General features: G+C 40.1%; 1 protein-coding gene across 3 annotated transcripts in view; it reads right to left on the bottom strand.

Annotated features, from left to right (window-relative positions):
• The window catches only part of large1 (LARGE xylosyl- and glucuronyltransferase 1), a 140,490-nt gene that overhangs the window by 38,033 nt on the left and 86,941 nt on the right, over positions 1–15,516 (bottom strand). For all 3 annotated transcript variants that reach the window (XM_030440154.1, XM_030440152.1, XM_030440153.1), the window contains exons 7-8: positions 5,068–5,172; positions 2,557–2,669 (exon numbers count right to left, since the gene is read on the bottom strand). In XM_030440154.1, the coding sequence (XP_030296014.1) occupies positions 2,557–2,669; positions 5,068–5,172 (218 nt within the window). The remainder of the gene's footprint in view (positions 1–2,556; positions 2,670–5,067; positions 5,173–15,516) is intronic.

Raw genomic sequence — 15,516 nt, 5'->3', positions numbered from 1 at the left:
TCTGTCCTGTTAGTGTTTTTGTATTTCTCCAGATGTACTTGTTAATTCGTGATAAAAGTGTAGTCACACACGTAGAGCTGAACACTATCAAATTGCATTGAGGAAATTGACTCTGGTCTGAGAGACTATCTTGACTTTGAGATGGTTGTGGGTTCACAAGACAAGAGTCTCAGTGACAGACTCGGGTTTCCTAATGGGCCACATAAAAACTCTATAGCCACATAATGAATGCTGCGATAAAGAGGGCTGACAGTCGATTGGAGCTCATACAGCAGAGGGCAGATGGAATGTTCAAACGATTTCCAAAGCTCCATTCTTTTTCCAAACTGCATACCTTGCGGGACTTTACTTAATGAAGGTTTAATTAAAATCTCATAAACGCACCTCTCATCTAGATGAGCTCTGAATAGCTCCAAGATAATGGAAAGACCCTTCGCCAAGGTCTAAGTGTCTGCCCTGACAATGGCAGATACAGAACACTGCATGGCTTAAGATAACACCTATTTTTGACCTTCAGGATACATAAAAAGGTGCCATATCTGACAGCAAACCTATGCATAGGATTTTATTTTCCTTATTGTATCAATAGAACCGACTGTTTTCTTCAACCTAGAGGCTGGCCTAGCTGTGTGCGAGGGGCACTGTGAGTTGACAGATTCCCTCAGAGATATCAATGATTATTAAGACAGGATTCATAAAAGAGCGTCGTAAATGTAAGTTATTTTATCACTGAAAATGTTGTTAAATTCAAATAAGTTACTGTTTGATTATACAACACGTTGAATTCTAGAACAATTAGAGTTAGGAAAAAATCATTTAGGAATAATTGATGGCTAGCTAGCCACAGCCAGAGGATATTAATCACTTAGTGAGTGATAGGGGTCACGCATACAATAATTACTTGTTTGTCAAATCACATTGGCGCAAGGCACGACCTCCCATTCTAGGAAAATGATGGTTTGCCCCTCGTGTTTATCACTGTCAACACAACTAGCTGTGTCTGCAGGAGCAATGTAGTTTTTCTGAGGCGGCAGGGTCACACAGTGTTCATTTTTCCTTCAGCACTAGATGTGGTGTCCCCTTCAGAAATTGCTCATGTAATTGTCCCCTCTATAGCTGATTTTGCCTCTGCCACTGAACTATAATCATACCTTAATCATTATTTATTTCCAAAAAAAACGATCTTTTTCTAAGTTTCACTTTGATGTGATTCCAAAAAAGTTGTGTCCCTGTGTAAAACCTCAATATAACACAATGTGATCATTTGGTAATCCTTTTTGAGAAATACTGAACTGAAAACACAAGTTGGAACAGGGAAACAAGAGACTGGGAAAGTTGTGGAACGCTCCAAAAACACCTGTTTGGAACATTCCATAGGCAAACAAGCTCGTTGGTAACAGGCGACAGCATCATGATTGGGTATGAACTGGGCATCCTAGAAAGACTCAGTTCTATACAAGCAAGGATGGGGTGAGGTTCAAACACATCTTCATTTAAAGGTCACCCACTCAGGTTGTACAAGTCTGTCTGTGTCAAATGCTTCATTACAGGTTAGTAAAAGATGTGACTTTGTAAACGGCGCACATACTTTACTTTTTACTGTCAAAAATATGGCCATCCCAAACAAAACCTGCCTTTAGAATCAAGCTTGGTTTATTGGTCTGTCTGCTCAAAAGACTGCAATGACCAGTCTTAGGGTGTGAAATAAATTGAGCTGACTGACATTTAAATACAGAATCTTGTAAACAGCATAAGTCAAGTAGCAGATGAGACCTGTTTTCTACCTCTCTCAACTCGTAGTCAAAAGTTGTGTGATAAGTCCTGCTATCAAAATAGAGACTTGTCAGAGAAGCTTAGAGCTGGGTCAGTCCCCGGGGCTGCACACTGGCTGCACCCTGCTCCTAATCCTTTGTATTTCATTTATATAGCCTAATGCAGAGAACTCATTTCATAACGGGGGAGTCCAACAAACAATAATATGTAAAATGCAGTGTCTGATTAGAATAAAGCATGCAGACAAACAGTTCACACATTACGACTCATCATGACTTTTGAGCTGTTATTATCATTAAACTGCCACAGTTTGGTTAGGTGTAGGCACATAAAGTGCTTGGTTAGGTTTAGTAAAGGATCATACCTTTGGTTAAAATAACTAGTTCAGTCTCAAAACGTAGGCGATATAAGTGTACATCACTCATGTAACATCCTACATATGTCATGCCACTTATGTTTGATAAGTTCTGGCATTTATGTATGGTAAATCACTTACGGCTAAAAACAAATCACTTTTGACTCTTGGTCACAAAGAGGATGTGTATGTCACATCCAACTAACCAAACCCCCCTACCCTTGTTATGCTACTGTACTAGAGTACTGTACCAACAAAAACATTGCAGGTAGCAGTGACAGAGAGCAAAGGCTTTCCACAGCTGATACTACTTGTCTTGTCTAAAGTGGATTTGGATTTGCCTGTGTGAAACTGCAAATGTCTTTCATGTCTGAGGTTGGAAGGTGTGTCTGTGTGTGTGTGTGTGTGTGTGTGTGTGTGTGTGTTACCTGGTCTGCCAGGGAGGTGGACAACATGCTCATTAGTTCCCTCTCTGCAGTCAACCTCCACATTTGTTCCCATCTTAGCTTCCGTAGTCGATCCAGGAGAAGCAAAATCACTCCTGAAACGCACACACACGCACAGTGAGAGAGAGAGAGAGAGAGAGAGAGAGAGAGAGAGAGAGAGAGAGAGAGAGAGAGAGAGAGAGAGAGAGAGAGAGAGAGAGAGAGAGAGAGAGAGAGAGAGAGATGGTAGGTTTAGAAACAGGGAGATTTGTATCTAGCTGCCTGGACAAGGTGATAAAGTCCCATCATGAGGTTCTGAATCCCAGCCTTGTGTTTTCTAAGATAAAGCTGTAGACTTTAAGCTGTAAGGAAAGGCCAGCGCTGGATGGAAAGACATATTAAAATCCTAGAAACACAAATCATTCTTAGAAGACTGTGTGCTTCTTTTCTCTGCTTACTTTCTCCATGAAAAATCAAATCAAAAACAATAACAACTTCTTCTCAGTTCCCTGGCTAATTAGATAAATCTTCCTGGGTGCTGCAAATAAAACCCAGCAGCCAATTGTCAGAGGGAGCGACGGGTGAATATTTTCTTTTTCAGATAGGAACAAACAAACAATCTTTCACACCCCGCTGCGCTCCATCTGTTGCCACGGCCACCGCCACAAAGCCCACCAGCCGCAGCTGAACTGGAGGTTTTATGTCAAATTGCCCTTCAGTATAAACGCAACACATGCCTTTCTATTCCTGACATCTGATGTTCAGTCATTTTAAGAGAGGAACACTGAACCTTTACAACACAGAATTGTCCAGGTGACTTTTACACTGCTCCAACTGAAACCTCCTGCTCCAAACAACTCAGAGAGAGATGTAAGTCTCCTGAAGGAAAAGACCTGCTGGATTTGTTAGGGGAGAAAAATATAGGTTCGGGGAAAAAATAACTAGGTCTAATGGAATCCAATCAATTCTACTATCAGCTGCTCTGAGGCTCTCTGAAAGTATACCCCACACCTTTTTGAAAATATTTTCCATACATCTTAAATGAGCCTAGTGAATGCCTGAATATTGCATCAATGACTCTGTGAATGCATTTGATTCTTGCAAGGGCGAAACTGCCTTTCCACTGCTCATTCCTTACTCTGTTTTTCTGCTGGCTTTAAAAAACTGACAAAACGGTCTGCCCACACCACGACTCTAGATGACAGGGAGGAGTCACCATGAGTAACTGAGCTCAGCTTGATCAGGCTCAGCAGTCTCCCAGTGAACACAGCTGGTCAGCAAATTGGGACTAAACACAGCCTCCGAGATTGACAGAGGGCAGTTTGAAGACAGGATACAGTACAGAGGTGATTTACAGCCGGAAATCTCCTCACACTCAGGCTGCCCTGTGCTTGTGAAACTCCTGTGCTCAGATCGCTCCTGCACTCTTGGATGTTTTTGTGCAATAATCCTGTCAACATTCCCCAGCCAATAGACTGGCAGGTGTAGTGTTGGCTAATTGAATTATCCCTAAAACATTTGTGGTAAAAATGTGAAAATGAGGCTAGGAACAAATATACCAGTGGTCTCTTGCTGTGTGTCATCACCCTTCCTACCGTTATCTCCCAAGCAGCTCCTCTTATAGTAGCGAAACATATTTCTCCCCACCAACTTGTTTTACAGTTTCATCAGAGTTTTTTTAGCTTCCATTTTCATAGTATCTATCTTATTATGACTGAAATGTGCTTTATTTAGAAGCAATTTGTGATGTGATTGACTTTAGCCTACTAGTTGCATTAGTTTTGCACTATTAGATGAATCCCTTGCTTCACCCCTCCCAGTAGGGAGTGCTGAGGTCCAGAGGGGAACTTGTCCCTCGCCCCCTCTCCCTCCCCCTTCTTCCACAACATCTGTATGTGAGACTTTCGCAGCAGCAATCAGACGCACCTTTGCAGAACAGTGGGCGCCCAGCCGCCCACTCCCCACACGGCAACATGACATAATTGACTTGACGTGTAAATGAGCAATACAAAAACCGGATGAGATGAATGCAAACAAATTTAAGGCAGCTGGTATGGGTCCGCAGCGGGGGTGATCCGCAGAGATGACGAGATAAGCCCAGAGGCGGCTGCTACAGAGCCGGATACTGTGGGCGACTGTCGCCTCTCTCTTTTTTTCTCTTTGCAGGTGCTAATGCTGCCCCTCCACAAATGCTGCCTTGGGCTGCTGCCGATATTGCCCATATGAGGAACTGGCCCTGGCTGCATCTGTAAGTCATGATCAATGTGGGAATGTTGTGACTTTACTTTAATACCTCACTGGCATCGTGTCTCTCTGTATTTTCTAACTGTATTTGCATAAGGAAAATTTGCTTGGGAACAGAAACAAACAAGCAAATGAGTTTAGTCAATATTATTTTTCAATATACATACAGAATCAAAGTCTAAAATGAAAGTCTGGTATGCAGCTGGGGCGCTGTTTTTAAATACAGCCTCACCATGCTAAAATGCCAACATGATGTCTCCCTGTACTCACCAGTGTTGAAGCCTCTGCCCAGAGCTGGCCAGGGTCGATGGTTCTTCCACAGATTGCCAAGGTACCAGTCGCTCTGGTTCTCCACCAGACCCAGAACCTGCTGACCTGAGCACAACAAACACAATACTGTCACTGCTTTTTCACATTCTCTACATCAACTTATTTTCTCTACAGCTTTCATTTATTTAACCATAATTCGCTGTAGAGTTTTATTTCATTATCCGCTTCCTTGTATTTATTGGTTTCTAGTTATGTATGTATGTGTCCTGGGGGTTTTGGCTGAAGTAATGTGGTTGTTTTAAGAAAGAAAACAACATTTGAATTTTCTTTCAATTTTGCATATATTTAGAGTGTAATATTCAAGGCATTGCAGAGTTATTTTATAATGAGAAAATGGAATTTATATTAATTAACTAGGCCATTCTACTCTGACACTGGCATGTGATTTTCCTTTGTTTTTTTTTGCAACACATTCAACTACCAGAAAAAGAATGAGATGGTCTATCCAGGTTCAATTTATTTAAGAGTTATGTCAAGCCTTGACATCACATGCACGTGGCACAAGCGAGTGTCAGAGTGCCCTAACTGGCAGCAAGCAATTTAGTGCAATGCGGCACATCGTTTTATGCCCAACACCCTGTTACTGTCTTCATCCTGTCACTTGCATTGAAAGTGTGACATGAATGAGGAATGGTAGATTCATTCCATCTTCTTTTACTCCAAAAACCAAAAGGTGGCAGCAGGCTGGAGGAAGATCACCAGAGAGCTCAAGGTTACTGGTAAGAAAACACACCAGCTCTACTTGCTGGCTAAGCTGTGTCAGTTCTAGTAGAGAAACATCTCAATATCACAGCACAAAATGTGTGTTTTCAGTCTGACAAGTACAAGCTTAAGAAGTTACCTATCTTTACCTGAGTGGTTAAGTCTCCAATCTGATCTTCAGTGTACAGCTGATAGCTACAGAATGTGGTTTGTTTACGTCAACAAAATGCATATTTAACAGATTCAGTGTGGACAACGGGTGTCAAACATCACAGCGTATTGGACACTCGGGCGCAGTTAGGACATAAAACTGTGTTATATTAGTAATGTAATGTTACCAGGAAAATAAATATACCATTAATTCTCAAATAAAAGCCTATATGCACAAGTCTTAATTGCAAATAACTGGAGATTTGGACGGCATATACACATACAGAAAAAAATTATTAACTAAGCTTCAGCAAAAAAACAAAACGATGAAGGTTTGATAGACTGTCTTGTGTGATAAATTCAGCATAACGTACATTTCCGAAGCACAAATTACATTACGACATGACATGACTCATGTCATCACACCAATATTTGCTAGAGCTCACTGATATCACAGATATCTTATCTGACAGCTTATCACAGATCTATCATTATCAGCATATGCTGCCCAATAAATAACAAAAAACTGCTGAAGAGACAACACAAACAGCACTACCAAGATGTTCTAATGTACCGCTCAAGTTACATCTCAGCACTATAACTGGGATTACTGCGTCATGGTTGTATGCCTCTATGAACTAGTCAAGTTGCTTTTCCAGAGCTATGGCACTGAATAATGTTTTTGCAGAATATTATGTCACAGTGTATTCGACTTTTGACCTTTTGGATAACTTAACTTCATCAGTTTATCCTGTTAGACATGGGTATGGAATTTTGTCAGACTCACCATGTTGTAGAATGATGACCAAACATGTTTTGTGAGGTGACCTATGACCACCGAATTCTAACCAGGTCATCCTTGAATATAAGGAATTTATGGACTTTTGTGCCAAATTTTAAGAAAATTCCTTGCATTTCTAAGGGAATCCTGTTGGTTTTATCTCAAGATAAGGAGATAACTGACTCTTGATCTCTAGCTAACTGGCTGGTTTGATTCCATAAGGTTAGGATTTCTGTGCAGACAGAAATTAAGGTCAGAGGGGATCAGCAGCAGACACTTAAGGGCCGAATGGTTCACATAGAGCGGGCAGAAACATAATCCCTTCATAAAGTGGGATTTTATGTCTGAGTCAACCACAAACTGAGAAAGAACTCTAACTGCCATCTCAAAAATGGCACAGAGCTGCCATGACAGAAGGTGCAAATTGAATTCAATACCCAGCTGATATGGATTTAAAGTTTTTGAGCCACTAGACAAAAGCTATAAAGAGGAGGTGGAATGGAATTAAGAGGAGAGATCCTGGAGATGAAGTGACAAGAAGGGAAGGGATGTACGTGAGCTTCAGGGCGAGAGATTATGAAAGGCAAGCTGGGCAGAGATAAAGGTCGAGGAGATAGGCATTAGGGAGGAGATAGGAGCATGGAGAGCAGGCATGGTCGTAGTAATGGCAGTTTTAATGAAGGCTGTAAGGAAGATTAATGAGTGCTTATTGGAGCAGGCAGCAGAGAGCAGACAGTCCCCTTACAAAGGCTGCAAAACAAAGAACACAGATGTGCCATCAAGGTGATGACTGAGTGAGACAATTAGAGCTCAAAAACAAAACACTGCTACTTTTGGACAGACTTCACAGGACTCTACCTTGGTTTAGGTTAATCAAAAAAGGGCCAGTTAATTCTATTAATTCAACTTTGAATACCCTTCTGTATATTCTATTCCACATTTCTATTAAGGTTAAACAATTCTGACTTGAATTAGGCAACAAACCTGTGTGATAATGACAAGCAATTGTTTTATCCTGTTTGAGCCGTGCCATGAACTTCACATATAGGTCATTCCAGAATTCCAATATTCAGAACTTTTCCCAGTTCATGTCACTGATTTTCTGTCATTTTCTGTCATGTCATTGACATTATTTTCGCAAAGCTTTCTATTAAATTACTTAAACAAATACTTTTAAATTCAGCATCTCCTGTTTGTCCTGAAGAGATCCAAGAGACCCTAAAGAAACTCTGCAACCTTTAAACATTATTTAAATAGTTGTTTCTGAATTGTTGTAGTAATCAAATTAATAACAGGAAATAATTTTTTCACCAGAATGAATCTGTCATTTTTTCAAAAATTCATCTCTCCTGTAGTTTTCACTTTCTTTCTATTTAGTATTACTGTCAGTGGTGTGCGCAGACTTTTTGAAGGGCAGGGGCGAAAAGAAGGGCACTTTAGCGCGCGTTTTGGCTCCCAAGAGGGCACTTTAGCGCGTGTTTTGGCTCCCAAGAGGGCAGTTTATCATGTTTTAACCAGCCAAGGGGACAGTTTAGTGTGTTTTGCCAACCAAGAAGGCACTTTGGCATGCTTTTTTGGCTCTCAGGAGGGCACTTTAACACGCGTTTTGGCTCTCAGGAGGGCACTTTAGCGCGCGTTTTGGCTCTCAGGAGGGCACTTTAGCGCGTGTTTTTCAACATTTGGGCCACGATTTGCCCCCCTCTTGTGCACATCACTGATTACTGTAGTTCTGTGTAATATAACTGTAGTTCTATGTAGTTTTATTGTAGTTCCGTGTAGAATTATTGTAGTTCCGTGTAGTATAATTGTAGTTCTGTGTCGTGTTAATGTAGTTCTATGTAGTATTACTATAGTGCTGTGATGTGCTACTATTGTAGTAGTATGTAGTATTAGTGTAGATCTGTGTAGTATCACTGTAGTTCTGTGTAGTATTATTGTAGTTCTGTGTAGTATTATTGTAGTTCTGTGTAGTATTACTGTAGTTCTGTCAGATCCAGAGTATACTGACTGTAGATTTGTCAAAGAGGGATTATTTAAATTTCTAAAAACTTTAGTATGAAAGAGTTTTGATATTCATCGCCAATCGTTCATACTTTTCATTGGCTGTAATATCAAATTTAGTGATTCTACTTCATCTATAGATATTTCTATTGTGTTGACTTCAAGATTTTCCATGTGTGTGATACCTACTGAGTCTGTTTTTCATTGGGTTCTGGACATTTGTAAGTTACATCCTGAAATGGCTTGGTTTGTTGCATATATGTGATGCCATTCATCAGATGCAACACCAACTAGATTAGACTGTATATGTGGGCTCATCTCCACACACAGCACTGGGTCTGGAACTTAACTCCTGGGGATGGGCTGATCTCTCTCCTTGTGTGCACTTGTTCAGGGTTAGAGGTGTTCAGATCTATGTGGGCACATTTATGAGCTGCTGTTTCAGAAATCTCCCCGGAGAACCCAGGTCACTGCCCACAAAAGCAATGACATGATTGACTATCAAATAATCAAATATGTTATGTTGTTTTTAAATGTGGGATACAAATCAAGTTGATTTCAGCTCTGTAAGGCTGCATTTAATGATATTCAGGGCCACTTGGGGGCAGCAAACTGGCTGAAAACACATTGTTAGACATTTGAGCGCCTCATAAAGTGGCTGTTAATTTACACACCCATCAGACTGATAGCAGCTAAAGAGAGATATTTTTCTCAGGAGGCTGATGATGTTGCTAAGTGATTCACTATATTCACTATTGGTTTATTGTATCCTCTTCGTCTGCTGTTTAGTTTTTATTCCCTGAAATCAGCCTCCTGCTGCTGCTGAAAATTCTGTTTGTGATCGTGGAGTTTTCTGACCCAAAAAATCAAAACAAACAATGAGCTAAAAGAAGCCAAAATGCTCCAAAGAGCTGAGTGGAACTATGGAGTTGGTGATAATTTTCTGTGGATTTGTCACCATAGGGAACACATTTTACTGTACACACAGTCATTTAATCTATGAATAATATAATGATAATAATAGTATACATTTAAGAAAGTTTTAAACCAAAATAAAGCAATTAAACATTTCTCCTTTCCCATCAATATCATTGTTTATGATTGCTCATGTGAATCCAAACATCCACAATAACAAAAACTGACTGTGAAGCTTTAACCATTGGCTTTCTCAAAAACAGTCAGATATTGACTTTCTAAGTCAGAAAGCCATGACAGGCAAGAAAAAGAGAACAAAATCAATACAGCTTTACTCTGTTTCCAAAAACAGGCAATAAAAGGAATAGCTCTGGACTAGAATAGTATGTAAACGAAGATATCCCATCAAACCAAGACGATTCTTCACACTGCTTTCTATATTCAAACAAAGCTGTCAGCATAGCCGCTGCATCAGCTCTTTTAAGCTTCAAAACAAATTAATTCAAATTACACAGTTTAGTTACTATTGATCTTGTAATTAGCTGAGCGGCTATCTGGCCTGTGAGCCCCTGAAGGATTAAGGCCAATACCTGCTGTTTAGCGATTACAGTCTGGTAATATGTATTACAGAGCTGAACATAAAAGCACGTATGCATGTCCTACATAGCAAAGTCTTCACACTGCAAACCGCAGGCCATCCACAATCTATTTTCCAGCATGCAGGCGGTTGAGGGAGGAATGAGTTCTTAAATTAGCTGTGGAGAGGTACCAGGAGATCAGTGGGAGTTTAACTGCTGAGTCAGTGGTGCTGATACAAGTACAGATGAATGCTAAGGTCAGCAGGCCCAACATATACTTTTCACAGCACCATATCTGCACTACACATGGAGCACTGATTAACAACCTCATCAGGAGAAATATTCAACAAATGGCTACTGAGAAATCTTGTAAAGTTATTATATAACAACTTGTTCATGTGGAGCTTGTTTATAACATTGCTAACATGGCCCACACTAGGGCTGGGTCTTAACAGTAATCTTAGGGTGATAGAATGATGATATTGTGTTACTGTTTTACAAAATAACATTGTCCAAAGTCATGATTAGAAATGAACTGTCATTAAAAACTAAGAATGCTAATTAAAGTTGGTGCAAAACATACGATGACTTTCTGTCTGTACTGCAGTAAGGCTATGTTTTCACCTGTGTCAGTTTGTTGGTTGGTTTGTCAGCAGGATTACACAGAAATTACTGAACGGATTACCATGAAACTTGGATGCAGGATGGGTCTCAGCCCAGGTTAGACCCCATTAACTTTTGGTGCATACATGGATCTTGATGAAAAAATCTGGTGCATTTAGGTGGTTGGTATATATGAGTGAGTACAAAAGGGGACTGTGGAGGTATGCACTGTAATGAGTGATTTTTATTTTACAAAATGTGATAGTAAACCAAATATACAATGATAGTAGAGCTGGACAGTTATGTATCTATAACATCAAATACTTCATTTTTTTTCGATGGACTTATATAACATTGGCTTATACAGCACAAGCTGGATGATGGTTGTTTGTACAGCTTGTATAACTGTTTGCAAAAACTCCTTATACCTAAACAACTGAACAGTTAAATTCTTTAAACTTCTCAAAACGACATATATCAATGTTTCCATAACAACACAGCCACTGCAGCGTATACAGCAGCCCATGTAGTAGACCTCATTATTCTCCAGCAAGCTAGTTACATGTTTACTAAGAAATTACTTGCTGAGGTTTAGGCAGAAAAAAGACTTAGATTTAGAAATAACCATCATGGTTTCAGGTCCATTCACTATGTTACTTCTGTCACAAACCATATCATTTCAGTTCAATTTTCAATTCAATAGGCTTAATTGGCATTACATTTTTGTATGTGTTTCCGAAGCACCATTAGGATTATGAAAATCAGGGAGTGAAATTAGCTTCGAGTTAGGCCATTCCCCAAATGGTTTAACATTTAAGTGTATGGCCACCGGAAAGGAAAATTCTTGTTGAACACTTCTGTTCAATTTCAACACAACATTCTACTTAAAGGACGCACTATTAAATGCATTGCCCTGAACTTGGCCGTTTGATGGATATTGAGCACTGTTTTAGAAGACATGACCACAGGGACACTGGGCTGAAATGTCTGCACTACATCCTGCAGTGGCTCTGCATGCTGAACACTGAACACAAATGTATAATGCAGAGTCATTGCATAGGAAAATAAATTGTACTATATGACAGCTGTAGAAAGTAGAAATAGTTGGAACATATTTGGTTAAAGGGCAACATATCTACTGTGAAAAAAAGGCCTATTAAATTTTGTGAATGAAGGAAAAAACAGCCACGTAATTTTCTTAGAAAAACCAAATGAGAAAATAACAGGCTAGTTAATGGGAGATAGCATAACGAGGCAAGTCAACATCACCGTTCCAGTGTCCTTGAATGCCAAGTGATCAACTCAAAAGCATTTCTGTCAAATGAAGTTGATCTTATGAAAAAGCAAGAAATGATGTCTCATGCACTCCGAAGACTGCAATACAGCCAAGTGTTCTTAATTCAAGGACAGGCAGTTGGTAGGTTGCACTGCCAAAGCATCATCCGCTATCAGCTCTGTTGATGGTGGAGAACTGAGGGCAGGCATGACATCATAATAAAGCCCAGGGTGTTGTCATGGTGACCCTCTTATGTCATTAGGGTGAATACATTTTGCATGTCAATTGCAGGAGCAGGACAGGTTTCAATTAGGTTGATTCTATGATCAGCTTTCTTTTTGATAAGGTTGTAAGAACAGTATCCTGAAAAGAATCACACAGTATACCATATTAATGCTCTGGAAATTCTCCCAGCAGATGTGGATAATTTAGAATAACGATATTTTATCTAATAAAAATTAAACGACTACCTTCTGATATCCACAACGTCAGTGTTAAGTTAAATGTGGAAGGCTGAATGATACAATTTTTATAATTCAACCCATTTTAGACTCTTAACTCTCTGCTGGTACCCTAGAGACAGTGTACAGAGCTAACTCTCAATTGCAAAGCCTTCCATTATCCCTCCCCTACACAGTCAATTTTTTATGTCCTTCCTCTTGTTAGTCTCTGCAGTATTTGATGCTTAAATTTTTGACATTTAGAAAAGCAAATGATGACCAGGAGCTTACATCATGGCCAACAAGCAACTGACTTAATAGGTAAATATGTTATTTCTTTGTATTGGGTTAAACAGAAAGTAGGTTTTTGGAAAAGCTGTGGGAGCTGAGCTATTTCACTGCTGCAGCCAACACAGCTGTTACTTAATGGTACTTTAGTCTTCCTATTTTTTTTTCATAGTTTCCATTTTCACAGAACAGCCCAGTGGTTGGCTCATGGTTAAGCTACCTTGTCTGTCTGAGTAAAGAAAAGGCAGCCACCACATGTTACTGTAGCTTTAATGAGAGTGCTTACAACTTTCTCTGTCTCAATAAAACCTTGCAACATTACCTGGAGACAGGCTGGAGAACTGTCTTCAGCACGAGTGGGCAGCAGTACTTTCATTGCTAATGTCTTAATGCTGCAGAGTTGAAGTGTTGATTACACAATGACACAATATAAACGTATTGGACAATCATGCAGATTTTGCTGTCTTAGAGCCCTGAAGTTAGTGCTGTAGCAAATTACTGAACTTGTTAAAGACAAAAGGACAGTATGACACCATCTCACATACCATTATCTATTGCAATCACTGACATCTACCTTGAAGGGTTCAGGTCCTAGCTCTTCGGTCACACCGTGTGTTTAACACAACACAAGTGGTGTACCTCTGGACTCTTTACTGGACCCCCTTCCATTTATCATGTACCTCCTACCTCGGGGCCATAGATTTAGAAAAGTTGGTTTTTACTTTGGCATCTGAGAATTCCACAGTACTTCCTTCCACTCAGGTGAAGAGTGTCATCCTCGACAGTACACTATCTCAACAGTGTTACTCATTCTACATACTTTTGTCTACGAAATATTAATTGTCTTCGCCCATCACTTACGGTACACAACACTGTCATCCTCATTCACTTCCTGATTAAATCCTATATTGACTGATGCAATTATTTTCTATTGGTCTTTTTTCTAAGTGTCTTCATAAACTTCAACGGGTCCAGAACTCTGCAGCCCGTATTGTTACCAGACCTCCCCCCACAGATCATGTCACTCAAGCTTTACAGAAGCTTCACTGGTTCCCTGTCACATTGGTTTTAAGATTCTGATTCTCCCCTTCAGGACCCTTCATAGCCTAGTTGCTCTTTGTCACCCTCTCACACTCTCAGATCCTTTTCTGCGATCCATCTCACTGAGACATCTGCCCGATTAAATGCCTGGAACTCTCTACCACAAAACATTGGCGATATTGGTTCTCTTTCGACCTTCAAATTATCAAAGATGAAGATAAATAAATGTAAATAGCCATTAGTGAGTGAAAATGAAGACAGGAAAAAACAGAGACTTAAGCAGCTCCCCCCCATACAGTATACTGGATGCCTCTTAAGTGGTTGTTGTTTTACATGTTACTCTCTTGTCATGTGTGAGATATGCACATTTGCAGGATGTTCTTTTTTGTAGCCCAGGGATTGTTTTGCCCCGAGTTAAGACTCACAGGCCCACACTACACAAATAAGTGCCTGCTGCTCCACTCCTTTCCTAGCCCATCACTAGGTAGAAGCCCCTTTTGATTTTAAGCTTGTACTGCAGTACAGGTATATGACTTCTTACCAAACAAGAAACTTTGTGAAGAAAAACCTGACAGCTTATGGTACGGTATATTTAAGTGACCACTTTCAAATGAATTTTCCAACCTGGGAAAGACCAGTGTGATGGAAAAGCTTCTGTTTACAGGAGTGTTGCGCCTGAGGCTGCAGGATGTTATATGGGTTACACTCCCAGTGTCAGTGTGCGGGGCTGGTTCCAGCTCACCAGCTTTGTGGAAAGACTTCATCACACCAGTGATGGGCAATTATTGCTTATGTCAATCAAAATGATATCAAGCCAATTCTCTGTTCGCTGATAAGATTTTTTCCCCCTGTGCTTGCCGATAACTTTACTCTCTCTGCCTCAATTTCTGTTGTCGCTCACATCAACACAGATTATTGAGGGCAAATGGTAGATAACAAAGATAAAACAATGAAAGTGGAAGCTGTAAGATAAGCCGCAAAATGGGTTTCTTTGACGCAATTGTCAAAGTGTCATCTGCTCTTAAAGGGTGATATTTAACTGTGTGATCACACCAGAAGGTGTGAGGAACAGAAGTGGCTGGCAGCCTTTCATTTCAGTGAGCCTTGGTGATGAGAAGCAGCAGCAGTCACCACGGCAGCAAGAAGGGCTGAACTGTCACTGCCCAGAACGATGACTTGATTTCAAACCAAGGTTAAATTTAATTATTCAAAACATGCTGATGCAGCTCCCCATTTCAGTTAAGGATTTTACTTTCCTCCCACTGAAACTCTGTAGAAATTATTAAATGCAGAATCAGTTTCACCAGTTTGAGTAATTTTTTTTTACTATAAAGAATGTGCATGGCGTACATTGCATCTCTAAAAGTATAGTCAATCTGTACTATGAGCGTAAATTTGTCTGTGATGTATATTCATCATTTTATTTGCAAGGGTCAGCCAAAACATTAAAACCACCTGCTTAATATTGAGCAGGTTCCCATTGTACAACCAAACCTGAACTTTTGTAATGGATTCTTTGGGTCCTGCATGTTGGGGGGTGGGGTCTCCATGGAATGGACTTCCTGTATTACATTGTAACAGGATGATCAGCTTTACTCACATCACCTGCCAGTG

Source organism: Sparus aurata, chromosome 14, assembly GCF_900880675.1.
Source record: "Sparus aurata chromosome 14, fSpaAur1.1, whole genome shotgun sequence".
Taxonomy (NCBI): Eukaryota; Metazoa; Chordata; class Actinopteri; order Spariformes; family Sparidae; genus Sparus; species Sparus aurata.
The sequence above is the reverse complement of the archived record's forward strand: the minus strand, read 5'-3'. Positions and strand labels throughout refer to the sequence as shown.